The sequence below is a fragment of the Pipra filicauda genome, unplaced genomic scaffold (genome assembly GCF_003945595.2).
Source record: "Pipra filicauda isolate LSUMZ 115617 unplaced genomic scaffold, ASM394559v2 scaffold114_size2234877_pilon, whole genome shotgun sequence".
NCBI lineage: Eukaryota > Metazoa > Chordata > Aves > Passeriformes > Pipridae > Pipra > Pipra filicauda.
In genome coordinates this window covers 1,638,442-1,665,946 of record NW_024103596.1, presented here as the reverse complement: position 1 = coordinate 1,665,946, position 27,505 = coordinate 1,638,442, and the positions used below count along the sequence as shown (strand labels likewise).

Sequence of the window (27,505 nt, the reverse complement as noted above, 5' to 3'; positions counted from 1 at the left end):
TTCCAGCTCCTCCTCTGCTGAGGCTGGTGCCTCTTCTTGCTGCACGGCGAGAGAAGCCACCCAGCTGAGCCTCAAGTCACCTTTTGCTGAAGAAGGCAATGGGAGCACCTTTTCCAGAGCCCACCTCATCAAGCATTTTCCCCCCTACCCAACCATTTGCCCACAGAGCACTACTTTGCAGGGAGCTGGTGCCACACGCCTTCAGGGACAAGGTCCGTGCAGCTGCGGCAGCGTCTCAGAGGGAGTCGCTTCCCACACACTTGATCCCTAATGGATCTTAATTGCTTTTGTCCATTAGAAGCAGGAAGAGGTGGCAGAAAGGGGAGGGGGAAAAAAAAAAAAAAAGTTAATCTCAACTTAATGAATTATTACATTTCAGAGAGACACGTTACCGAGCAGGGCAGCAGCGGGGGCTGGTGACATCTGAGAGTGGGTAGGCGATGCTGACAGATCAAGGATTGCTCAGAGCCAATTTGCAGCAGCGGGTAGAGATAATACTGTGTGTGAGTGAGAACAGGGCCAGCAATGGTGACTGACAGCCGCTTGGGAAGGCTCCAAGTCACAGGCAGGGCAGCATCCCATCACCAAGAGAGCAGGTTCCTGCCTCCCATTGAAGGGCTCTGCTCCCGGTGTGTTTGGGTTACATTGCCAGGGATGGCCCAGTTTTGCCTCACAAAGAACCCAGGGCTTGCTGCCCCACGGGGTCCCTGCAAGGGGGTTCAAGGGAGCCCAGCAGATTGCACAGTCTCCACCAGCAACACCTCTGCTTGTCCACCTGGGTCTCCAGGCCCTAAATCCTGATGGCTCCAGCATGAAAACATCCACCCATGATGGCTGAGCTCCACACGTGCCAATCCTGTGTCACTGCAGCCCTTCTCTGCCCACTCTCATGAAGCTGAAGGTGCTCACAGAGCTTTAGAGGTCAGAGTGCTGAGGGTCATGGTGGGATCTGGGGAGCAGTGTGTGCCATCTGTCCTCCTGCACACAAGGGCACCATCCATCCACACACCATGCCCAGCCTGCCGGGGTGATCAGAGCACAGATGGTTTGCTCCTCCTCTGCCTGCAAATTCTCCTCTACAGCCTTGGCGTTCCCCTCATGCAGCCTGGGAGCATCTCTGCCCCTGCTAGGAGACCTTAGGGGACACCACCATGCTCAGCCACCTTCATCTCCACGTCCCCACATCCTCCCCCACACCAGGGCAGTGATGGTTTTACTGCAATGTTGTGTTCTGCTCTAACTGGAGAGCTCAGGTCGGGTTTTAATGGGAGAACCACGCATGTGGAAGCATCTAGCTTGAAAATGGCTCCCCTTTTTTGAAAAAAAAAAAAAAAAACCAAAACAATAAAAACAAACACTAAAACACAAGAAAACAGAAAAACTCTCAACCAATCAACCACAAAAAAAACAACCAAAAACCAGCTAAGAAAAAAGAATATCATAGATACTGCAATCCACTTTTCTACTTTTTGGACCATCTTTGAGTCCAGAGCAGGTATATAGTGCTGGTCACCTCAATATTGTGGGCTCCATGCTTCGAAACAACAAGCCAACTATCTTCAAACCCATCGATTCACCACCCTTTGCAACCATTAAAGTTTCTTCCAGCAAACCAGGTACCAAACAGGTCTTAAAACCACATAAGGCAGCAGAAAGGACGGGATGGGAAGCAAAAAAATACTGGATTACACACTGAGGTGAGACAGCAGTACTATGCTGCTATGAAAAAAAAACCCCAAATATAATGGCATGCATACCAAGGAAGACCATCTGTAAGACATCAGGTAATACTGCTGCTCTCCTCAGGTCTCAGCTCATGGCTCCACTTCAGGTTTGAGCACCACAGTCTGAGGGAAAACTGCCTTCGAGACTCCAGGAGGGTGTCAGAGAAGGTTATGGGACAGAACTGACAACAGACGGTGTGGGAAACACAGCTGAGACAGTTGCAAACCAGGGGGATCAGATGGTATTTACCCAAGAGGTGTAAAGGAACTGAAGTAAGAGTGTTGAACTGACTGTGCAGTCTGTAACCTGGAGCTTCAACTCAAACAGACGGTGACAAGCAGCACAGCAAAACTGGCACTGCAGACCAGGATTACTGCACTGAACCGACAGCAAGGGCAGGAGCAGGGTGCCCAAAAGGTGCAAAAGCCTCTGCAAAGGGAAGATGTGCTTCGTAGACCTGCTTTGTAGGAGGAAATAAGTTTTTTGGCTACGGAAAATTGCTTGATTTAAGTTCACTTGAACTGCCAGAAGTCGGAGAAGATTCAAGGCCAGGCTGGATGGGGCTCTGAGCAACCTGGTCTAGTGGAAGGTGTCTCTGTCCATGGCAGGGGGGTTGGAATGAGAACATCTTTAAGGTCCCTTCCAACCCAGGCTGTTCTGTTATTCTCTGAATCAACAAGGATAACTGTAAGGTCTTGCACACAGGACAACATAATCCAGGAGGGCAGCACAGCCTAGGATCTACCCAGCTGGGAAGCAGCTCTGTGGAAAGGGGCCCGTGGGTCCCAGTGACAAGCTCAGTGCAAACAAAGAGTGTGCTGCTGCAGCAAAGGAAGCCAGCAGGATGCTGGGCTGCATCAATGAGGGCATCACCAGCAGATAAGAGGGCCACCAACATTCCGGTTGTAGACTCCCAATTTCAACATTTTTCCAAGGGTAACAACGCTGAGGTTTGTATTGCTGTCCCCATTGCCCAGAGAACTCCGTGTGCAATGATGCAGCAAATGCAGCAATAGGACAGTCAGCTCATGCTGCAAGGAAGCTGCAGAAGGGTGGTGGAGGGTCTGGAAGCCCCACCAGCCAGAAGCAGAGTTGGAAGCTCTAGATTGCATTTCACTCTTATCAGGCAGGGTTGGCATGAGCAGCACAGCTTCACTGCTTCAAGAGCCCCGGGCTTTGTTCACAATCACTCCCACTGGTTCATGCAGTGCTGGAAAAACATCACTCCTCCCCTTCCCTCCTATGCTCCAGTTTTTATCCTCTTTAAGCAGAGAACAGTTTTACAGTCACCCTTTGCAAGCAACAGTGATCTGCAGATGAAAGGTGCATGGTCGGTACAGCAGGTGAGTTACAGCACGGGGAAAAAAAATAACCAGTTTCCAACATTTCACCATGTTAACTTCCCAGGAGCTTCCAAGCACTCTAATTGAAGCCTTCAACACACAGATACAATGAATTCAGAACCAGCCATCAAGTGTGAAACCTGCAATGCAACTACTAGATGTGCCAGTCCACTGCTGCAAACCAAACACCAGCCTATGATGCACAAAGGACAGATAATTCTATGGATGTCATTTGGGGTGTCCCGTCAGCTTCACCCAACAGCAGTGCCCAGCACCACCTTACAAGGGTAGAGCTGATCCTGGAGGAACTGGGCATCTCCAAAGCCACCCACCAAGTCAAAGAGCTGCAGCCATGGCCATTCTATTGCTGTCATCAACCAGGATCACAGAAATTACAATAATCTGCAACAAACAACTCCAAAAGCAATCTATAAGCACAAATATCTGCCTAGTGCTTTATCAAGAGGACCAAAAAACTGAGCTTTTCACCCGCAGTCTGCAGAACACGGGCAATCCACAGAGCAGGTTTGCAAGGAGGCACGAACAAGAGCAATTTTGAAGCAATTGAGACACGCTGGCAAATAATTTGCCAGGAGAAATCAAAGGGGAAAGTCACCGAGTCATCTTTTTGTTGTGGATTTTTTTTTTTTTAAATCTCGTCCAGCTGGCTGTAAGAGGAGTCATTATTCCCCTGTAACACTGGAGGATATGGCACACCAGACACGCACGTCCCTTGTCAGGCAGCTTGTTTGCATAGGGCTTGGAGGCCCTCTGCAGCAAGATGGTACAGCAGAGCATGGCAAAGAGGCTCTCATTGAATATGGATGCCCACCTGCCTGCTGAATTGAGATGAAGGTCTCAGAGGCTCCTTTGCTTCACTCATGTTCAAATACCACGTCGATGACAAAGAGCCTCCCCAGAACAAAGTGACGAGCGTGGACGTTTCTCGCCAAATGTGGCCCAACCAACGTGCAGCCCATGGGGGTGCCGTGGGACCTGGCAGGAGGCATCACAGCCCACCCTCCTCGTCACACCCACACCTCCACTCAAAAGTGGCTTCAACCAGTGAGCCCCCAAACACACAACAAGCGCAGACATTTCACATCTCATCCGGGCCGCTCCCAGAGATCCTACAACCAGCAAAGCGAAAAAACAACACGACGCTTCCAAGCTTTCAAGTTTCCAACTAAGTATTTCTTGGGCATAGAAGCACAGAGTTATTAAGGTTGGAAAAGCCCTCTAAGATCCTCAAATCCAGCACCACCCTGTTCACCACTAAACTGTCCCCAGGTGCCATATCCATGTGTGTTTCGAATGCTTCCAGGGATGGTGATTCCACCACTACCCCAGGGCAGCCTGTTCCAACGCCTGACCACCCTTTCAGCAAAGAAATTTGTTTGTTGACACCTTGTTCTCAAGTCATGATCCCCACACAAGCCTTCCTGCGTTGTGGCAACGTGTCTCCCCACATCCCCCTCCATGAACTGCCTACCTCCAAGGTACTAATCCTCTTCCCAGTGTTTTTCACTTCAAACCATCTGATCCTGCTCAAATGCATGGGGGCCCAGATTTTTGTGGAGAGTCAGTGAAAAGAAGTCCATCTCCATCGAAAATGTACACTTGTTCCCTCAACACCTTTATTATTAATTGCTATAAAACTTAATTTTATTCATCGTTCGTTATGCCTCCAAATTGGATGGGAAAAAAATTCAAATTAAGCAAAGTGAAAAGATTTCAGAGATGGTACAGAAGGCTCCTGAAGGAACTGAAGAAAACTCTCCGGAGACTGGGAATGTAGTGCTAACCCAACCTGAAAGAAAGATCTTAAGACAAAGAAATCTTGCCAAATTGATCCTTTAATTATAACATTAGTCGTTTCTTTCAAAGGCTTAGTGCAAGAGCTGGGGGTGGGGGGCAGAAAAGACTTAAAGGGAGAAAAGACTTAACATCACCAGGATGAGTGGAAGCAATTAGGAGGATTTAAATTACTCTCTTGTTTAGTACAAGGCAGATGGATTTCACTTTTATTGCCATTGTGCTCGACTTCTTCCTCTGTGATCAACTTCCAAAGGTCTTCTCCTTGGCTGGCCTGAGGATCCAGCCTTCCCAGGTCAGGCAGCATCCACTGTGCACCCACTCAGCTGTTGTTGAAGACCACAAATACCAGCGATTATAGCAACGTTGTTACCCTGGAAAGGGGCTGGAAGTACGAGACTGGATAGGGGAATGGAGTCTACCAGCCCTCAACAGGAGGATGATGCTGCAATGGATGGAGGAGGGTGACTGCAAACCAGATCTGCAGAAGTTGGGGAAAGAGAGGTGGAAAAGAGTGAGAATGTAGCCTGTCTGGTATTGGGAACTCTGCATGAGTTCTCAGTGCTATTCCTCCAAGCATGACTTTTTTTAATCTTCGCTCTTTCACCCTCTTGCTCCCAGGGACAAACTAGACATAAACCATCTTCTTGCCAGGAGTGGCAGAGCAGGCAGGGGGTCCACAGTGGCTGGGAGAGGACCAGTGGTGAGCTGTGGTCACTTCTGGGGTGGCATTACTGCTGCTGGAAGCAGGGATAGGAGACAGCACAGCTCTCATCATGTCTCTGCTGCTCTGGAGACACAGTCTGAACACACATATCCAAATTGTTTTACGCGACGAACAGCTGAGGAGAAAAAAACCAAACCAAAACTCAGCAATTTCACTAAAAAAAGGAGAGGAAATCTTTGCAAATCTCCAGCACGGGGCATGTGCAACTTCTCAGGCCACAAGACAGCATCAAGCAATACTTGATATGAGTCTCAGCATCTTCCCGAGCTCCCAAATGCACCAGCTGCCACATGGCAGAAAACAGGGCATTTCAATGGATGCTCCATCCTCGCTCGCTCCCACTGACTCTCTTCTGCCAGGATTATTTCAGTAGCTTGTGTAGCTTTAAAAGCTGAGCAGTCACATCTCCTTGGGCTTTGTACCTGCTCTCAAAGAGGAACAGGGCCAAGTTTTTTTTTTTTCTTCTTTCCTGCTTTCAGTTAGAATTAATTGATCTGTAATTGCACCCATAGAGGGGGAAAGTTAATAGACACAGTAATAAATGCCAAAGCCACAGAAGAACTTGCTCTCCAAGCCCCTGCCTGGAGCAGCTCCATCTCCTCTTAATAGCGTCGCACGCAATTCCAGTGCATGTGTGCCTGTTAGTATTTAGGGAGAGAAATCGAGGAGCCTTGGTATGATGATTTCTTTTCCTCTCCCACATACTTTGTGCTTAAGGAGCAGATGGATCCAGGCTGTTTACATCACGGAGGTCATGCCTCAGCTTAACAGTTGGGGAACTGACTGTTGGGAGGGATGCTCATCGCAACCAGAAGATTGCTAAATCTGGGCTCCAGCAAGCTTCTGCTGGTGGCAAATTAAACATACAAATGTCCTCCTGCAGCCTCTTTGCATTCGGGACCTACCCCGGATGTTTGACTGTTGCCCCAAAGAAAACCCCTGCCAAGATGAGGTGAGGGCAGAGGCAGCTCTGCAGCAGCTCCTGAGCGTGAACTTGGAGAAGAAGTCTGGAAGTCCCGAGCAGACCTTGTTATTCACTGAAGCAGATGGAGCAGTTTGCAAGCAACACAGGTCCAGACCTCTGGAAGCAGGTTACCAGGGCTCAGCGCTCACCAGTGTGCCCCATGTTAACTGAGTGACCATGATTTCAGCCAGCTGGGAACAGTCTGTCTCCCTCTAAAGCAGTGACGTAATGCCAGGGAAGGAATTCCTTTGAGTGGAGGTGTAGCTTATTCCCAAAGTGACCATCTCCTCTCAGCTCAGCCCAGCCGCAGGGCACACCGGTGTATCCAGACCCTGCCTGTTCATCCAGCTCAGAGCTGAGCAATGGAAAGGTCACCCTTCCCCTCCTGCAGCAGAGCCAAGTGCTCTCTTCCAGCACAAGAGGATTGCGGTAAGTGTTAAAAACAATAAAAACTAAGCAAACAGAGCAAGGAACAAAGCTCTTCTTGCTGTGCTCAAGAACATTCATTGTTTGCCTGCAGAAGTACCTTCTCCTGCCGGCAGCAGCTTCGGATGCTTCACCCCCACTGAGGTACTGCATCCACGGAGCTGCAGAGGATGTGGCCGTGTCACACACGGTGGCCTTGCTATCGAGTGGCAGAGCCCAGCTCGCCACCTCCGCTCACCTCGCTCAGCCCTCCGGGAAGCTGAGCAGTCCTGCTTTTCCCTAGATATCTGGCACGCCACGAGAGCATCTCCATTGCCAATTAGGCCACCCACCCACTTGCATCCTTCCCCAATACAAACCCTATTAGCAATAAACAAACAGTCGAAATGCCAGCCAGTGCCTGGGAAGAGCCCTAGACAACTGCATCCAATTCAGCGGGTATGGAAACAGCTGCCTTGTGCAGGCCCGGTGCAGGAAAGCACCAAGATGGACCAGGGCATGGCCAGGCATCCCATGAGCCCCCCTCTGGTCCTCTGGCCAGTGTCTGGCTTGCAGGCCAGAGCAGTGCTGCCTTGCTGTGCCCCCAAGCTGCTCACCAGAACCAAAAGCCCCCAAGTCCACACAACACACTACACTGACACAATTCAACATTCTAACAAGGGGGTTTCCCAGCTACCTAGCCCTGAGCTTCCTAACTTTCCTTCTTTAGGCTTTTGCAGGAAAGCTCCTGCTTGACACTTACACCCAGTTGGACTTTGCTCAAATGCCCAAGCTGGATGTGACATAAGAAATACGAAAGCCACCCAACACTGCTTGGATATCTTAATCCCCCATAAGAATTCCCTCCCTGCAAGGCAATGTGAAGCCTTTCCTGTAGCCTGTCCCCAAAGACCCTGGACTCAGACCCCAGAATGAGATTTAGGGAAATTCAACCCACCAACAGACTCTGAAGAAGCCCAAACTGTTGCTCCAGAAATTCCTGAAACCACCACCATCACACCTGAACTCACAAGACAGGGACAGAAATGACCAGGGCCATTCTCTACCTTGATCCCTTCATCTAAGGGCTTTCCACCTGGCCAAAACAGTGTTACAAAAGCTTTTGTTTTTTGGCACGGTGAGAAATTAGCTAAAAAGTTACCTGCTTCAGTAAGGGCAGAGGAGCCCACGTCCCCTTCCCATTGCAGGAGAGGACATGTTCTCCCCATGCACCAACCCCTGCCAGCGGTTGAGGATGTGCTGATGCAACCACAGTTCATTGTCATGGAGACAAGACTTTTTCTCTCTAAACCCAGTTTAATGGCTTGGATTAAAACCGCCTTTCCCCTGGGAAGTGCAGAACAGGAACAGCTGCATTGTCCCTACGTCTCTGGCTTGTCCACATGCACCCCAGGCACTCCTACTCTCACCAGTGTGCATCCCCCACCAGCGCTGGGCACATCTCCCTGGGCACAGCCTGCACAGCATGGACGTGCCCTGAATCACTCCCCAGACCCACCCCAACCCATGCCCACCATATTCCATCAGCCAGCAAATCCACACCCCACTACAAACCCATCCTGGACTCAAATGCATTTCCGTAAGACCTGCCCCATGTCTCTCCCCTCTGGCAGGTCCCAAGCAGCCAGATCCCCACTGACCATCGATTACAAGTGACCAAAACCACGAGCTCTTCAGCCACGCAAAACAGCAAGAAAGCATCATCAAGGCTGCCCCTTTCCCAGCTCCCAGGAAGAGAGAGCCAAGCATAGCCAGGGAACAATCCCTTGCTGGGGTCCTGGGGGACACAGCAGTACCAGGGGCCATCCTGGGGGCTCTGAAACATGCAATGGGCACAGCCCAGAGGGAAAGGACCACGTCTCACTTACCCTGACAGCACTCCCAGGACAAGGTTGAGGACAAAGAAGGATCCAATGATGATGAGGGGGATGAAGTACAGCCAGTTCCAGGTGGCTCCTAAGGCATCATTGGTCTGGAGGGGAAAGAAAAAACATGTGTGATGTTACCTTCAATAGCAGCAACACGTGGTGGCGATTCTCCTTCCAGGCTGACCACACTGGGCTCCTCAGGATAACGTGGCCATGCCTGTCAAGACTTGGTGGGCACCCTACAGAGGAACTCCCCACCAGCAGAGCCCTGATGCCCCTCAGCATCCTGCCCCAGCCATACTCCCCCCAGTCTCCAGCCCTCACAGGCCAAGACTGCTTTCCTCCACCTCATCTGCCCACCCCTGCAAGGACACGGGCTGTTAAGGCAATGGTGTAGTCAGAAGTGCAGGGTCCTGCAGCCCAAAATCAGTGTGTTGAGGGCAAGAGGGCCACCCTGAGCACGCTTTCCCCAGCAGCTTGACCCAGTGCTCCCCTGCACATCCCACCAAGACGGGGTGAAGCAGCCCCAGAGCAGCAGTGCCTGCTGAGCACAGATTTACAAGGTACCATAAGACCAGAGAAGCTGGTGTCTAAAGAAGGGGTAGCCAATGTTTGTCCTTTAATGCACAGTTGGATACCTTCAAATGGCCATTTTGCTGCTGGCATCATTATTAATTCCTCACAGACACCCTCCCACCCTGGGTTCCTTACCCCAAATCCGAGGAGCTGAGATCAGAGGGGAGCTCTAACTGCAGGGTACAGCCCGACGGCTATAACAGCTCCTGACGAGCCCTGCTCAATACCTCCAGACATTAATTCACCCAGGGTTTTAATAAAGCAGTGCCCCTCTGTCCCTGTTTCCCAGGCCCCATTTGTCCTCCGGTGTCAGGCACGGTGCACATGACGCCGGGCTGGAGGGTGATGCGGCAGAACGTGACTGTCTGGGGGAGGTGGTATCAATCTTGTTGCGATGAAAGACTCTTTCTCTTTTCTCTCTCTTCCCCCCTCCTCTCCCTGTGCTAATTAAGCCCTCATCTTCATCTGAGTCATTGGCACCACGTCTCCCGGTCAGCCAGTGCAGGAGCTCAGGCGAGGCTCTGCAAGAGAAGTGTGTCTCCAAGGGGGAAAGAAAGCCACCATGCTGGAGTCTTCCTCCAGCGACTGAGGCACCAGTGTGAACTTCAGCTGGGTGTCCCCAGCACACTGACACTGATTCCAATGAAGGACTGGTAACACCAGCGTGCCCCAATGCACTGGGAGGAGGATGCTGTAGGTAGACCTCAGTGACAAGGCTGGGGAAAGCATCTGGAAGGACTCACTGCCCTCCTCTTTTGGCACCAAGGAAACCACACACATCTTCCCAAGATCTTGCACTTTCAAGAGCCCCAGTTCACCTCCAGCCCCTTTCTTCAGAGCAATGGGAAAAGCAAGTGCAGGGAGGAAGGAATGATGCACAAGAATCCCATGCATTCAGTGTTCGTCACAGCCCTCCAGAGACACTCAGGCCACTCTGCTCTGCTCTAACAGCACCACTGGCCATGGCATTAGTCTTCAAGGCACCATGTAGCCCTCAGCTCAAGCTTGGCTGGGCTTCAGCTCCCTGCCGAGGTGCCTCTGTGTACCTGCCACCCATGCTAGGATTGCTCGCATTTGAAACAGGCTCCCACCTAAAAATCACAGGCTTTCCCAGAGGTCCTCATTATGGAGAATGGAAAACAGATGAGCTCCTTTCCTATAGGAGAATGAGACAAGGAAAAGCTGAGGCAGGGGCTTGGCAGGATCCCAACAGGACAGGCTGTCTGCAATCCTGACCTCTATGTTCATTTGGGCACCCAGATCCCACGGAGGTGGAGGCAAAGGGGATTAGAGAGCTTTTTAAGGAGGTTTTGGAGGTTACATGTCCAGCACCACTAGCAGCCAGCAGCTCCAGGAGGGACACTTCTGAGGCAAAGGAGGGGATGGTCATGGACCCACACACTTAAGGACACACCACTGGCCACAGCGAGCTCAGGGAGGGTCCCAGCCACCCAGGCTGATGCCAGCAGCCCCAGGAACAGCACTGCCCCCAGCAGCCTCCTGGCTGGTGCCAGCTTTGCTGGGATCCCCCACCCCAAAATAAAATTTCCCGGGGGACATCCCAACGCTCCCTACAAACCCAGGAGCTGGTGATGCCCAGTCAGGATGCAATGGCTCCAGACTGTCACCTGGTACATGCTCAACCACTCTGACTGCCAAAAGCTAAGTATCCCCACTGGAAGGCTCCTCAGGCGGATGCTCCAGTGGCTGCTATAATTCTCAGCCTAAATTTATTTGTGGTCATTTTATATACCACTCTATTCTTTTGCCAGCATTGGCCTTGGGCTGAAATAGCTCTTTTCCTTCCCATTTCCCATCCTGATCTATTTATAGACAGCAATCATGGCCATCTCCAGCCTCTGCTTTGCTAGCCAAAGCAAGGTTCTTCCAGTTCTCTCTTGCACAACTGGCTCTCCTGCCCTATTTACCAAGTAGCCCCTTCCCTCCTCCTGTCCAGGCTCAGTCCATCTTCCCTGGACACAGGAGATCTGAGTGAGTGATTCGATGGGTCCCACTCCATCCCTTCATGATGCTACAGAGATTTTGCCATCCCGCCTTCAATCTTCTCTCCTCCTCCACGGCACTGCTGCCCTGTGGTCACCTCATGGTCACCCTGATGTCACCCACACTCATCCTCTCCTCCTCCACACTGCTGCTTCCCAATCAGCAAGACCTAAGCTCCAAGGAGATATCTCTGCTGCTCCTCAACAAGCACATGGCTTTCCATTTCTCACTGCATCCCACATCTCTTCCTCCAGCCCTCAAATGCCTCCAGCCCAGAGTAGCAGTCTCCATCCCTCCACCTCCAGGAAGCCACTCGATGCTGGAAGCAGGAAAGCCCATGACTCATCCCCAAGGACTCCACTGGTTGCTGACATCCTCTGTATCCCCTCAACACCACTCAGGATCATCCCAGTACTACTTGCTTTCCTGCTCCTCATCCCCTTCCCCTCTTCTCTGCTTCATTAACACTCTCCCATAGCAAAAGCTTTACTACAAAGAGCAGCTCTACAACATTTCCAGGCCTCTGATGCCAGGTTAGCCCGGAGTGACCTACCTTTGGCAAACCCATGATTCATTTTCCTCTCCTGCCTTCCAAATCTGTTCCGAAATGGCATGCGATCGAGGTCAGGCTTACAGTCCTATTCCTGCCTGCCTTACTTTTCTTTCCCTCCTCCCCCCACTTTTAAATATAGGCATCGCATTCGCTATTCTCCAGTCAGATGGTGCCTCCCCCAACTCGATGGAGTTGTTAAAAATACTTGTTACCAGACCTGCCATTTCATGTGCCAGCTCCCTCCAAGCATGGGGGGGAGGCCATCCCGAGGGCCTGGCTGATGGGTGCCATGGTCTCCGTGTTTGGTTTCCACGTTGGCCATGCTCACGGATGCGTCCTCGTTCCCGCTATCCAGCCTTTTGTTGCTTTGTGTTGACCAAAAGTTGGGGTGAAATATCCATCCATGCCCAAATGTCCCCAGACATCGTTTCACTGTGCCTTGCTTCCATCTGCAGAGGTGGGGAACTGCTCACTGCTCCTTTGAGCATCCTCCATGAGGTCTGTGTCAACATGACCTTTGGTGGCTCTCACAGCATTTCCCAACTAATTTTAGCACCAAGAAGTAGTTGTCTTGACTGAGCAGCCCCTTTTCCCATTCTTTTGGGGCATCATTTGCTCTTAATATCCCTCTGTAGGCAGTGGTTCATCACCTTGGTCCACTGTGCCTTCCCACATTGTTTTTCCCCCTTTGCTGAAGGTACCAGGATGTTGTCATGTGCAGAATTCAGGACAGACACAGGGAGTTTAATCCCCAAATTACACCAATGCTGTAACTCCTTTAATGAAGAAACTCCTGGTTCCTGCCCCAGCTCTCAGTGCAGCAGGCCAAGTCCCAACACTCATTCAAGCTCTTGGGGAAATGTAGGAGCTGCCCGATCTTTGCTGCTTCTTCCCTTTCCTTTAAGACAACCACCTTCTCATTATGCACCCCACCAGCCTAAACCAGCACCTCTCAAACGCTCCCGTGGCCACCAGACCAAAAAAAAAATTTTCTGCTGCTTCCAGGCACACCTCAGACACCAACACAACCAGCATGAGCTTGTCACAGCTTCTTCCCCAAGGGACCACACACCCAAGGGTGTTTCCCATACCAAGGTTTTGGTGGAGACTCCCAGCCTGAGATAAACCACCACACTCACATCTTGGCACAACCAATTCTGCTGCCAGCAAAACCCTCTGAGCCTATAAATGACACTACCAGGGTGTAGGAGCAGGATCCTCACGAGGAAACAGAGCCAGCACAGTGGACCCCAACCCAGAGCAGGAACCCCCACCAACCTCTGCTTCTCAACCCCCCAAGCACCAGCTTATTCTTTAGGCAGCTCTTGTGTTGTTGTGGGTTTTTTGGTGGTTTTTTGGTCTTTTCCAAAGGGCAGGAAAAGGCCCAGGGAGCTGCAAAAGCAGGTCTCACTCAGGGGGCCAGAAATCTAAAGAAATCTAAATATATGCTCAAGTCGAATGCAAAGCACAAGCGCGCAGCCCACACGTACCCTCCCTCGGGCTGCGGCGCATGGGAAACTTTAGGATTTCTTTGCTACAGGGGAAGGGGAGGGGAAAAAAAAACCCTCAATAAACTCCTCAGTCTCTCCTAGCTAAAAATAAACAGGGAGCATGTACTGTCTGTGCAGGGTGCCTTAGTGGCCACTCATTGCTCACTAGCGCAGTGAGGGGAACTGGGGATCCAGGGTCCGGGCACCCAGCTCATCTGGGGAGCAGCAGGACACAGGGAGCCACTGGGTTTCATTCACACAGAGATTACAGAATCCTAGAACATTCTGGGTTGGAAGGAACATTAAAGATCACTTAGTTCCAAGCCCTCTGCCATGGGCAGGGACACCTTCCACTATCCCAGAGTGCCCAGAGCCCCATCCAACCTGGCCTTGAGCACTTCCAGGGACGGGGCAGCCACAGCTTCTCTGGGCAACCTGTGCCAGTGTCTCACTACCCTCACAGGGAAGAATTTATAATGTAAATCTAATCTCTTTCAGTTTAAAGCCATTCCCCTTTGCCCTATCAAGATCCATCCTCATTGATTCTCCAGTGTCTCATAACAGGGTTGGGTTCCCACTTGAGGCTTTCCTTAAGGGGCAGGGGAGTCTTCTGCCTTTTCCCAGCAGATGTGTCCTGGAGACCTCCACATCCAGCGTGACCAACACCAGCAGCACACCCTGATGCAATGCCTTGTACACAGTCAGGTCCCCTCTCAAAATCCATCTGCATGAGGAAAAAGCTTCTGTGTTTCTGTTCAAATCTGGACTGAAACAGCACATAATTAGACTGGGGTAATGCACATTCATTACTGTATGGACTGGCTGTGGTGTGCTCAGAGGATATGGCACCTACAGGGAGGTTGGAGGGAAGCTATGGGATCTCCAGCAGCATAGGTGGCAGCACCCTGTTCTTGTGGCTGTTCTCTGCCAGGAATTTCCTGCCCCACAGAGAGCTCCCATAGGGAACCACAGTTCTGACTGCATTGCCGGGCAGTGATAGGGTGACCAAACTGTCCCAACCACCGTGGCTGGGTAGGATGGGTCTGTCAGTCCACACTGGTTGCAATCCTAGTGAGGGGGTTTGATGGGGAAAGCCAGGACCTCAAGGGGCTTTTTGCCTTGGGCACTGTGCCTGCCTTCACCAGCCTTTCTCAGGTGCTTGCAGAGTGAGACAGCGGGTGTGAAACCAACACAGTTTCCATGGTTTGTACACCAAACCCTTGGTTCAGCAACTCCTGATGGTCTTTGTCTGGTGGTGACACCCAGCACGCCCCTGCCATGGCTGATGGCATCCCCTCAGCATCACCTCTGCAGCCCCCAACATGCTCCTCCCTGCAAATGACAACTGCATCCAGCTGAGACCAACACACAGGTCAGCAGCAACAGCCTCAAAATCTCCATAACCCAGCAAAAAGGGGAGAAAAATAACTAAAAAAATACCTTATAACAGATTCCTTGGCCTAACCAGTTCCCTCCAGACCTTGACACCCACTGCTGCTCTCCCCAGTACTGCTGCTCTCCCCAGTACAGTAACAGATCTCTTTCTTCCCTTTAATAGTGGTAATTTAATCTCCTGCATGCAGGGCCATGCTTCACTCCCCCGCCAGCCCTGCCTGGGATCCATCAGCGACCCCGGCACTGGACAAGATCTGAATGGAAATGTTTTGCTTTTCCAAATCAGGTTAATGAGGAAATTGGTACATTTCCTCTGCAAGGCCAGGACTGACCCGTGGCAGGACATATCCTGCGCTTGTAACAGCCCCGGGATGCTCTTGGATGCCCAGGGCAAGCAAGAGTCCTGGCAGAAGGGGACACAAAGATCAGCACAGCCCATGTCATGTGGGCGTGCTTTTGTTTGTGCACGTGCAGGGAAGGAGTGGGGAAACAGGAAAAAAAACCCACAACATATTTCATTTTTCCCTTTTCTAAATGGAATGCAAAAAATGCATTGCTCAAAGCATTACTGAAAATCAAGCGTTCAAAATATTTGAGATAGGTATGAAGACCAGTTTTGGTTCTGTTCTTGCCAACCCACCAAGAAATTGCACCCAGACGCCCCAGCATTGATCTCCAAACCTTGTCTCCATGTGTGCCTCCTCCTCTGCCTCTCTCCGTGATCCCTCACCTACCCCCACTTTTGCTCCCAAATCCCCCCCTTCCGCTTGTCCAGACCCCTCCTGCACCTTCCCCAGCACCCTCCTAAGTGCCCCACAGGCAGGATGAATTTTTCCTGATGGAGCATTTGCAAAGCTTCACAGCCTTCATTAGACCCCTCTCTTAGCTAAGGCAGTGCCAGTGTTTCCAGTGCAGATCCACATGCCAGTGCCACTGCCCCTTCAGCTGGACTCAGACCCTGGATGCTGCAGCAGGGCACGGCTTCCATGGGATCAGCTTTGGGGCTGTTTTCCCATAGGTTATTTCCAGCCTGGATCCCTGCTTTGTTTTGGGCACATTTTAAGTCCAGAGAAGCAGCTCAGGCCTCATGATATGCTGTCCCAAAATATGATTTTCATGGTTGTATGACATTCTTAGATGCAGGAACATCCCCAACTCCAGCTGCAAGGCTTTGGGGCAACAGACCCATGCACAACCTCACTCATGGACCCCCATAACCCAGTCCTGATGCACAGTAGCACATTGACCAAGAACCACGAAAACAGCTTTCCAACACCTCACCAACACAATTTCCAGCACCAAACCTGCTAATGGACTTACAAGTCCTGGGCTTAAAAAAGACGAACAATGGGGGACCAGACGGCACTGAAACCCCCTTCCACCTCCTATCCTTGAGCCTGGAGCTGCTGGGGAGTGCCAGAGCATCCGTGCTGGAGCACTGGTGCTTCCACCAGCCCCTCAGCTCCTCCAGTGCTGCCAGGAGCGAGACTTTCCCGCGCGGGCAGGGAGCAGGGTGTGGGCAGGGAGCTTTTGATAGAACATGCCTGAAAGCTGGGATCCAGCAGACACAGTTTGTTTCTTGCTGTGTCATTTCAGCACATACACACACAGAGAGGGAAAAAGGGGATAAAAAAAAAAAAAAGGTAGGAACATTTGGCAAGCTGGTGAGGGTCTGGCTTTGCTAAGTGCGGAGAAAGAGTTGTTTTTTCCAAAGGGGGGAGAGGGGAGAGCAGGCTGGCTGCTGCACATGTGCCTGGCAGGGACGGGCTCCAGCACGGGCACCAACTGGAGCCATTTGGGGAGAAACAGCTCACTTTGTTAAGTTAGGAAGCGTTTGAACCTTCGAGGTGGAATTTGACATCTCCTCTCTTAACTCCTCTTTAATTTCACCATATTTAAAACACTCAGCGTTTAACATTTTGGAGGAAGGAGGAGGAAGGGGCTCTGTCCTGCGGTGCCACGAGTGTGGGGGACTTTTTGGCAGCCCCTGCTCCCCCCAGCACAGAGCCCATCCCGCTGTTCCCGCACGGCCGGGAGCCGCCAGGAATAGCTGCAGAGGCATTACGGGCTGTGCTCGCTGCCGAGCTGCTCAGAGCTCTGGGTGCTGATTAAATTTTCATACCTCCCCGACAGGATATTTTGTGTGTGCTGTGTTTTAATTTAAAACACATAAGAAGGGACTCCTGTTCCCTTTCCAACCGTTCCGGCTTGAGAGCCTGGCGTCCTCCCAGGGCACAGAGGGCTAAAAAGCCAAGTGGTTTCCCTCTTTTGCCATCCCTCCCACCTCCCCTGCTCTCCAGCCTCTCTTCCTCCTCCTCTTCCTTTCCCCAGAGATCATCTCTAGCCAGCACTGCTCCTTGCTGGGAGAACTGTTATCCATCACACTCCCAGAATCCATGGTACCCAAAGAGGCAGCAGGGCAGGCTCAGCCCCCAGCTCTGGGATCACTGCCCTACTGAGCTCCTCCCGTGCTCTGCCCATCACCATGGTGTGAGGACAGGAGCTGTTTTGGGGATCTTTGCATCACAAGCCCTTGCTGCAGAAACCCTGCAACCCTTGCAAATGGTTGGCGCTGCTGTAGCTCCTGCCCTGGGACCAGGTATCCCAGGAAACAGATATCAATGTCCAGAGGAACTGCAGCAGCTCCTGGAAACGCTGGGGTTCAGGTTTCCCAGTTCATGTCAGGTGTGAGCAAACTCCAAAAAGAGGAAAATCCTCTCTGGCGAGGTCACTGATTTTGCTGTCTCCTTGCTGCTCCATGGAAAGGCAGGCAATGTCCTCACTCCGAAAGGCAAAAGGAGGAACCTACCCAGATCTGCATGATTCTCAGTTCCCACTCACACTGTTCACACAAAGGTGCTTCAGGGAGAGCAACTGAGTGCTGAGTAACCCAAGGGACAACTGTGACACCCTAGGAATTTGTGCCAACATGCAAATTTTGTACACACACACATGGAAAAATAACTGTTTTGCAACAGATTCCTCCTCTGGCCTCCTCCAGGGTCGACAAGGGCAAAGTCAAGCCCCGCTCCCCTTTCTGATCCATGTGCTCCAGCATGGCCAGTGAGATAACACACCTCTCTTTCCCAGCACCCCAAATCAGGGCTGCCTGAACAGTCTCTGTTTCAAAAAGGATGGATGTGTCACCACATTTGAAAACCAGGCTCCAGCAGACCTCAGAAGATCTTCAGTACTTAAAGGGGGCTTGTAAGGAAAATGAGGACAAATATTTTAGGAGGGCGTGTTGTGATAGGACAAGGGGTAGCAGTTTTAAATAGAAGGAGAGTCAATTTAAATTAGATATAAGGAAGGATTTTTATACAGTGAGAGTGATGAGGCCCTGGCACAGGATGCCCAGAGAAGCTGTGGCTGCCCCTGGATCCCTGTAAGTGTCCAAGGCCAGGTTGGACAGGACTTGGAGCAGCCTGGTCCAGTGGATGGTGTCCCTGCCCGTGGTAGGGGGTGGGAACCAGATGATCTTTAAAAGGACCCTTCCAACCCAAACCTCTCTGTGATCCTGTGATCTCAGGTTTGGTCCTTCACAAACAAAACCAGCCTCGTGCCCACCAACACGAAACCTCAACTTCTGCAGGCAGCGAGATTCATCAAAACCCTTCTGCACCCCACTTACAGAGGAGATGCCAAACACTGGGATGTCCTCCCCTCACACCCTCCTGGCCCCAGCACCTCCAGCATGCTGTGAGCACATGGTGGTTGAGTCACACTTGCTGCAAACCCCCGTCCTTGCAGCGGCTCCCGTTTTACAGCCGCTCTTGCAGCGTCTCAGCTGCCGTCTCTGCACACACAGCTCACACTTCACACCTAACCAGCGCCTCTGCAGCCGCCTGGCTCTCTGCAGCAGCTGTTCAGCTCTGCATGGGGATAGGAGACCTACAGCTCTGCCCACCACCACTGCATTTTGGTAGGTGTTTTGGAAGCTGCCAAGGACTTGGTGTTCTTTCCCCCAGAAAACACTCTCCTCCTGCTGCAAAAGCTCCTGACACTCAGCCCTGGCATCTCCTAAGGCTCCCTGTACAGTTTTGCCCTCGTGCTTCCCTGTGGTCCCAATCCCTGGTGCCACAAGAGGAGGAGGAGTGCAAGCTGACAGCCAGATCCATGCAGGAAAACGTGCAACAGGAATCATAGAATTACAGAACTGTTTAGTTTGCAGAGGTCCCTTAAGATCATTCAGTCCAGCCATTAACCCAGCATGCTGTGTTCACCATTAAACCACGTCCTCAAATCCCTTTCAAATCCCTTCAGAGATGGTGACTCCACCACTTCCCTGGGCAGTCTGCTCCAATGCTTGACAACATTTTTGGAGAAGGAATTTTTCCTGATACACAATCTAGACCCCCCCCGGTTCAACTTGAAACCATTTCTTCTCATCCTGTCACCCAGCAGAAGAGCCATACCCCCAGCTGGCTATGCCCCCCTATCAGGGAGTTGTAGAGAGTGAGAAGGTCCCCCTGAGCCTCCTTTTCTCCAGACTGAGCTGCCCCTGCAAAGTCCCATCAGCTGCTCCTTATCTGACTTGTGCTCCAGACCTGCTCTAGGAGGGGCAGGCAGCCCTGGGTTCCCTGGCTGCATGTCTCCATGTTGGCATTGCTCCCACAGCTATAAACACCAGCTTTCTCCTCACACTTGTGTTGCCAGTTGTCCAAACACTAAATCCCAGCCAGGGGCTGTGGTGCCCAGAACTGGTGTGACTGGAGAGCACAGAGCAGTGCTCTGGGCAAAGGAGCACACGAGCCTGGCAGGGCTGTCCCCTCTCCCTGCAGAGCCCACCTGCCCACAGCCCCAGCACGTCCTTGCCACAAGTGTTTTTCTTCCCATCTCAGTTCCTGGCAGCGTGGGGGGGGAAAGGAAAGTGGCAGATCCCATCAAGCCAGGCTCCTCCTCGCTACCTGCAAGCACAGCAGCTGAGCAATTCCAAATGGGAAGGCAAATAAACAATTGCAGTGAATAAATAAAGCCTCCCGAGCCGGCGTTCTGGAGGAAATATTGATTTCAAACTCCTGTCCAGTTTGCTTTCTGGGACCTCGGGAGCTGGGCTGGGCATCCAAAGCCACCAGCATCACCGTGTGCCTGTGATGTGTCAGGCCAGTCCCATGGCACACAGTGGCAGCCCCTCACCAGCCCCACCACCCCCACAGAATCACCATTTCATGACAAAACTGCAACCCAGCCCCTGCCCCATGCCAGCACGGCTGCAGAGGCGGAGAATTAGGACAGTGAGCCTCTTTGCCAGCACTGTATTTCCCTCTGGTCCCTACAGAAATCAGGTTTGGTCTCAAGCCAGCCCAGGGAAGGGGCATATGCTCCAGTATAAGAAGAAAAGCAAAATATTCCTTAGCCCATTTCAGACCACAGAGGCAGCTACAAAGCCAAAACTCCCCTCTAAAGGAAATCAGTGTCCACCAGGCTCCTGGAGACAGGAGCTGGGAAAGCTATAACACCCCCTCAATCTGAGGCTTTTTCTTCTATTTTTAACCCATACTGTGATTTCTACCTTCATAGAGGCAAGGCTGATGAAAAGAAGGCAAAAAGCAAACACATAGATGAAACAACACACGTGGAAAGTACCATGGGGCTGATTAGCTTTTCGTGATGCTGCCTACAAATTCCGGGAGCTACGCTCCTAGAGCCGGTAAAATTGTGGAAAAATGGATCTTAAAATCATGATACAGTTACACAGGGGAATATTATAGTAAGCAATTTCTTTGAGAGGTTGCTAAAGTGGTTTTCCTGCCATCTCCCTCTCCCCTGCAGTGTTAATCTGCAAGGACACAGCCTCCCATTGCTTTACCCCAGTGGGAAAACAGAGTCCCCCACCGAGCCCCCCAGACCTGGGGCATGTGCTGGGCAAGGTCCATGCTGGTTAGCAGCAGGAGCCCGCTCTGGTTCGCTCCAAGTGATGAAGTTGTTGGCAGAGTACTCCTGTGTTTCCCAGCCCTCTTCCTGCATCCCCCCAGGGATCACATCTCCCCACGGGCCTCTCTCATTTTTTATTAAAAAAAAAAAAAAAAAAAAAAAAAAAAAAAAAAAAGGCAGAAATCCATTTTTCTTTCTCCAAGCAGCAAAAGGACAGAGCACCCATAACCTCTGCACTCTGAGAGACAGCCTGTGTCCCTGGGGAGGGCAGGAGGTACTGCCCAGTAGTGCCAGGAACATCATCCCTTGCCACCCCCCAAAGTGAATCAGCAGCATTTTACCATACCAAGGCCCAAATCCTCATTCAATTATAAGCCAAGGAAGATCCCTAATCCTTTCCATTATAGGTCAGTAATAGCTGGTTCTTTGCAGAGGAGCGGGAAAGGGAGGCACCTTATTTATGGTCCCAGCCATCGGCAACACAGTGACAGAGCACGTTTGCCCAGCATTGCAACTGGTGCCGGGAAGGTTACTTGGATACCAGGGCTGTGGCTGCCCCAGGGGCTCTAGAGAGACCCCAGTTTATCAGTTGTGCTGGTAAACAGGGTAGGGTAGGTCCTGTGGAGCATAGTTTTCAGTGCTCCAGCATCTCCCATCCTTACCCTCCAGTAAGACCCAGCTGATGAATCAGTAAATATCAGACACTGAACTGATCAGTTCCAGCCTTCCCAGCAAGGACATCCCAAGCAACAGGAGACCAGACTAACTCAAACAAACCCTTGAAGTGGATCAGACCACAAATTGCCTGTCTGTGTAGTTCACCATCTCCTCACACACCGCCACTGGGGCTATAGCACAGGGAGCGCTGCTGCTAATTGCTGCAGGCACCAAAGGATGAGAAGGAGGAGACACGGGGAGCCCTGATGGGAGCAGTTGTGCAGAGAGACAGTCATTAACACAAGAACAAGGTGCAGGGAAGGTTGCTGGCACCAGCCACAGGCAGGTACGGGCTGTGTATGGCAGAGGGAGCAGGCAGCAGCTGCCCAGGGCACTGGAAAATCACCTTCCCTGCTCCACTCCATTATGCCTGGGCAATAGGTGCTGTAGTTAAGTCTCTAATCCCATTGACACACCAGAAGCAGACAAGAAATCGACTTTTTTCGGTCTGAACACTCAGGTGGTTCAATCCTGCTTAATTCCCCCACTGAAGCAGCGGGATTCTGACACCGCCATCTCCTTTAGGAAGAAGAAAACCAAATGCTCATGGTAAGGTCAAGTCTTTGCCATGAACTCTCTCTTTCCTACTCCAGTCTAGGTTTCACAATCCATCTGTCCACACACACCATCCTGCACCCCCAGAAGTACCCTGGGATGGACTGAGTGGAAGGAAGGGACCTAACACCGGCAGCCTGGTACCTTGGCCTACCTTGGGGTTAAAAAGCAGCCTTTCCATCAATGACAGAGCCACCACTGAGCCACGTTTCCCCATCACATGCCATCCAATTTGCCTCCCGCAGAGCAATGCCACTCTACAAAACTCCGGGCGTTATGGGAACCAGGGTATAAAAACATTCCCGGTGCAATGACGCCAAAATTGATGCTGAAATTAGGCTGGGAACAGAACAGGCACGGTTGCTTCAAGCCCACAAACTCAAACATACTTATATGGCCACTCGCCCACAACGATGTTGCACTTTGTGATTGCCTGCAGTTTTTTTTTTCTGCTTCCAGCTTTGCCCTCAAGTCACTCTCTGGGCACCCCAAGAGTTTGGCCATCAGCAACTTCAAGCAGCTGCAAACCACAGTAACCCAGCCCAGACATTCCCTGCTCCATCAGCACAAATATCAAAGATCCCAGCTCCCTGTTGGACACTGAAATGTCCTGGACCCCCCAGGGCAGGGGGTCCAAGCCTAGCTCCAGGGTTTTCCCAGGCCACCATGGGGATGCAGGCACATCTGCTGCCTGGTGTACAGGGAGAGCACATGTGCAGTGCCCAGAAAACATGTCCCCTCTCATGGAGCTGCCCTGGGGAGCACAGGAGGAGTAAGATGGAAGGAAGGATGCCTCCTCAGGGACAGCCCTCAAGCAGGAGGATTGTTGCAGCCCAAGCTCACATTGCTCTCTGCAATGGGCAGCACACTACCCAGAGTTGGGGACCAATCCCTTAGAGCTCCCTTTGTCTGGAGGAATGTAACACATGCCTCTATCCACCATCTCCTGCCCAAATGGGAAGGACCAACTCCATTCCCATCACAAAGGAAACTCAGGATCTTACAGGTTTCCAGCACACAGAAATGCTGCCTCCAGCTCCCCCACCCCTATGCCCAGCTGCCCAAAGAGACCCCAGAGCAACTCTACTCACATTGTACAGGACTGTGGTCCACCCTTCCATGGTGATGCACTGGAAGACGGTCAACACAGCAAAGAGGATGTTGTCGAACTGCGTGATCCCGTCGTTGGGACCGATCCACTCCCGGCACTCGTAGCCTGGGGGGCAACCCTGCACCCCACATGGATGGGGAGGGTCCAGCTCCTCTAGTTCACCTGAGAGCACACAGCGGGGAGGCAAAGGAGGCAGAGGTAAGGGAGAGGTAGGAGACAGCTCTTCCCAGCTTTTTACCACCCAAAGGATGCAAAGTGGGTGCAGAGCCCTTCTCCTCACCTGAATTGTTTGTGTAGCAGGCTCGGTGCAGCTTCCCACTGTAGAACTCCAGGCCAATGATAGCAAACATGAGGATAGCAAAAAAGAGCAGCAAGCCAATCTGGAGAAGAGGCACCATGGCCTTCATGATGGATTTCAAGACAATCTGCAAGCCTGGGAGAGGAAAGAAAGGCACAGCTCAAAACAGTGATGCAAACCCACTACCTGAAGCACGTCTGTGTCATATTTGGCAAGAGGAGGACAGTGAGCAGAGAGGAAGGACAGTCATCCTCAGAGAGATGCAAGAAGCTAACAGAGCCCGGAGGATCCCTTTAGGCAGGAGGACTATGGACAAAAGCACCATCCCAAGGGAATGAGGGCCAGGCCACAGAGGAAGGCTCCAGGAGGGGTTGTTTTTGGAGCTGGTCCCCACTCTAGTGTCCTAGCTGTCCTTGTCCCACCGGAACTTGGTGGGACATGACTAGTGCAGCTCCATCCCCCTCACTGCCCACAAGGCACAGATCCAGCACACTGTCCTGCTGGTGCCCAGGGCAGGAGGGATGGAAAGACTGGAGCGAACAGTAGCCTAGTTTCTTTATTTATCCCCATGTCAACAGATGAAATCTTGCAACAACAAAAAAAAAAAAAAAAAAAAGTAATCTCCCCTGAATAAACCCCAGTCCTGAAAGGATCCACCCACTGCCTTCTGGTCAGAGAAGCAGAGCTGCCAGCAGGTTCCACCAAGCCCAGCCTTGTGCCAGTACAGGGAGGGCTGGGCAGGGGGCAATGCCACCTGGGGACACCAAATGCTGCCACCCTAGAGTTCCCACTACATCAGGAGGTTTGTCCCCTCTTCCTTGATTTCACCCCTCTCCCTCTGAAGGACATCAGGGACAGATGCAGACACCCTGAGAGGAGGACCAGGAGCATCCAACTTACTGGGAATGCCCGAGACGAGCTTCAGAGGCCTGAGCACGCGCACGGCCCGCAGCGTCCGCAGGTCCACGTGGGTGTTGAAGTGTGTCCCAGCAGTGGCGAGGATGCTGTGGGCAGACAGGGAGAGAGAGCAGAGTTATCCCAGGCAACGCCCTCGGCCAGCTCAGTGCCAAAAGCCACGTTCTCGTGCCAGGCTGGGTGAAGACACAGGGAAGACCGTGCCCCTGGGCAGGTACAGAGATTCAACAACCCTCCCAAAGGCCCATACATCAGTCAGCCCCATTTGATGCTGGCACCAAAGCTCATGGGCCACTGCGATCACCCAAAGTGACCCAGGGGCCCCCTCAGCCCCAGCAGTCCCCCACTGATGCCCCCCACATGCCAGGATGGCTGGGGACAGCCCCACATCACCCGTGCTGTACAACTGCACTCAGGGGTCTCAACACCGCCGACATCGTGCTCGTCCTGGCTGTGAGGGGTTAACCTCCCTTCCAGGCAGGTGGCACGTGGAGCAGAGATGGGGCCCTAGAAATGTGGGTCACTCCCCTGATGGTCACCCATGTTCCCCTGGCAGCACCTCCAGCCGTTAGCTGCCCTGGCTTTTTCCACACATGGAGCTTCCTTAGAGTCCCACCTCTGGGATTGCCGAGAAGGAGCTGAGAACCTCACGTACATTCAAAAATCTATAGTAATGAAAGTTTGATGACCTTGGAAGGCAACTGGCAAGCACAGGAAGAACTCCAGAGATTTTCTTTTAAAACAAAGATTTTTTTTTCAAGCCCATCTCCAGAAAACAAATTGGGGCAGGAGGGGGGTGGTACATACTGAGTCTGGCAGTGGAAACACTCAGGGCCCCTGTACCTGCTCTTGGAACCGGAAAGCTGTGCCTTAGGGGTACTAGCAGAACCCTCTCCCATCCAGGTTTGGTCTCCAGGTGCTGGGTGAGGAGGAGGAGGAGGGAAGATGCAGTAGAGCAGCAGGAGATGGGAGAGGAGGGGATGGGGAGGAGAACGGGACAGAGGGAGGCAGCAACCTCAGGGTTGTTTGCAGCAATCCAAAAACCCAGGGAAATTGGGTCATTGTTCCACTAATTCATCTAATTACAGGCCAGAGCAGCTCTCTGGCGCGCTGAGCAATTAGCACTCTTTCTCTCCCCCTCTCCCCGAGGTACGGCAGGTACGAACCTGTCCCTCCAGAAAGGCGGCTGGGTTTCCTAGGATACCCTGGCAGCAGAAACGCTCTCACATCTGCAAACCAGGTTGTTTCAGCTCCTTTTCCCAGTCTCATCTTCCTCCCTGCCCCAGCACAAGGGGTCAGCTGCAAAGCCTGGCCTCAGCAGCAGCTGGGATGCATCACCCACAACTCCCTGTGTATCACACTGCTCATCCCATACATATACAGGGATCTTTTACCCTTCATGGCACTTTCCCTTTCCCCTGAGCCCTTTCAACACAATCTCCCTGCCCCAGCCCATGACCAGCCCCCCCCTACCCACAGGGCTGATGGGAGAGCAGAAAAGGGACTTAATTAAGTCAGAAGCACCCAGGGGGCTGGGGAGAGCTGCACTGTTAAATTGGTTGTAAGATCAAAATCAATAAGTATGATAAAGCACGGCCACTCAGCAGCATGAGGGAAAGAGAAGAGCACCGTCACTTTTATCCCTTTCACACAACCTGCCAGTGAGAGCAGGGTAACTCAGCACTCCTCAAAATGCCAGCGTAGAGGACACGCCGTGCCAACGTCATGCTGGAGACCTCGAGACCCTTCTTCAGCTTTTGCTCCCCACGTCCCAACACCTGGTGTGCCACCAAACCTCCCAAAGGGGCACGTGCAGCCCCTGCTCTGACTCCAGCCAGGACTGAGCATCTCCAGGAGGCCAGGGATGCCCCTGGGCTGGACACAGGCTCCAGCCCTTCTCCTGAGGGCTTGCCAATGCAAGCCCAGCTGGAAGGCTCCTGGCAGCAGAGCAGGGTGGGGATCGACAGCTCTCTCCTCTCACCACAGATCAGCACGAGCCGTGGTCCTACCCGGCCGGATAGAGTGATGGAGGTGGAGCCATCACCTCTCCCAGCTCCACCAGCACACATCCCCTCCCCAGGGCCAGAGCAGCACCTGGGAGCGCCCTGGCTGCAAAGTCCTCCGCTAACCCAGATTTGTTTGAAGGGCTCCGGAGCCGTCGCGCTCCAGGCAAAGTTCAGGCGATTCCAGGGCACTACTTCCCAGCGCTCTAAATTAGCTGCTAAGAATGGGACTCCTCTGTGGCAAGGTGACATGCTCCTTGTCCTCGCTGGGGGACAAGGGACATCACGAGCTGTTTCAGGAGGAGGCTTGGACAGATCACCAGAGCAAGGCGGTTGCACTCAGACCTGTCTCCTGACTGATGACAAAAGCAGGACCCAGCACAACGAAATAGGTGCCTGCACATCCTTCTGCAGGCACAGCCACGGCTCACAATGACAGCGGATGGCACTGGGAGCACACACTGCTGGACCTGCTCCCAGCAAACCCCGCCATCCCAGAGCCTCCCAGCAGGGTCTGAGCAGCCCTGGCACCACCTTTACACTGGAAAAAAGCTAATCAAGCTTCCAGGCACACGAACCTGGCTGCTGACTGCTTTTCCCAAGCCCTTCCACGGCTCTAAGTAACAGACACAACCTCTCCCCAATAACCAGGCTTTGCTGGTACACACAGACACCACCATCACATTACTGCTAATAATGAATACAACATTCAGAACACACCTTGCTGCTTCAGACTTCAGCATTGCACCACCTGTCAATTATTATTAACCCTTATTATTAACCCTCTAATAACACCTACTGTTAAATTTTTTTTTAAACTGTATCACCCAATTAAGGTTTGTTATAGCTCCTGAGGATGCACAGCTCAGAGATGGGATCGGGCTGTGACAGACCTTTATGCTGATACAGGGTGGCAGCTCCGGTATCTGTAGAACAATTTAAACCCTTTTCGATCGCTTACAATATCCACGTCTGATGTGCTAATAATTATTCTTTATTTTTAGGCAAGGACCCAAACTAAAATTACATCTCACCATCCAAGTTATTTGAAAAAAGCTGCCAGATTTAGGCTAAAAAAATCCCAATGATCTCATACTTTTCATCATATGTACCGGAGGAAAAAAGAAGGGGAGAAAAAAAAAAGTG

At 52.0% G+C, this 27,505-nt stretch overlaps 1 protein-coding gene across 8 annotated transcripts in view; it reads right to left on the bottom strand.

Moving 5' to 3' along the window:
- Positions 1-27,505, bottom strand: part of CACNA1E (calcium voltage-gated channel subunit alpha1 E) — a 118,176-nt gene that overhangs the window by 50,091 nt on the left and 40,580 nt on the right. For all 8 annotated transcript variants that reach the window (XM_027740558.2, XM_027740561.2, XM_027740565.2 and 5 more), the window contains 4 exons: positions 24,342-24,445; positions 23,424-23,576; positions 23,124-23,305; positions 8,869-8,972 (listed from right to left, as the gene is read on the bottom strand). In XM_027740558.2, coding sequence (XP_027596359.2) covers positions 8,869-8,972; positions 23,124-23,305; positions 23,424-23,576; positions 24,342-24,445 — 543 coding nt within the window. The remainder of the gene's footprint in view (positions 1-8,868; positions 8,973-23,123; positions 23,306-23,423; positions 23,577-24,341; positions 24,446-27,505) is intronic.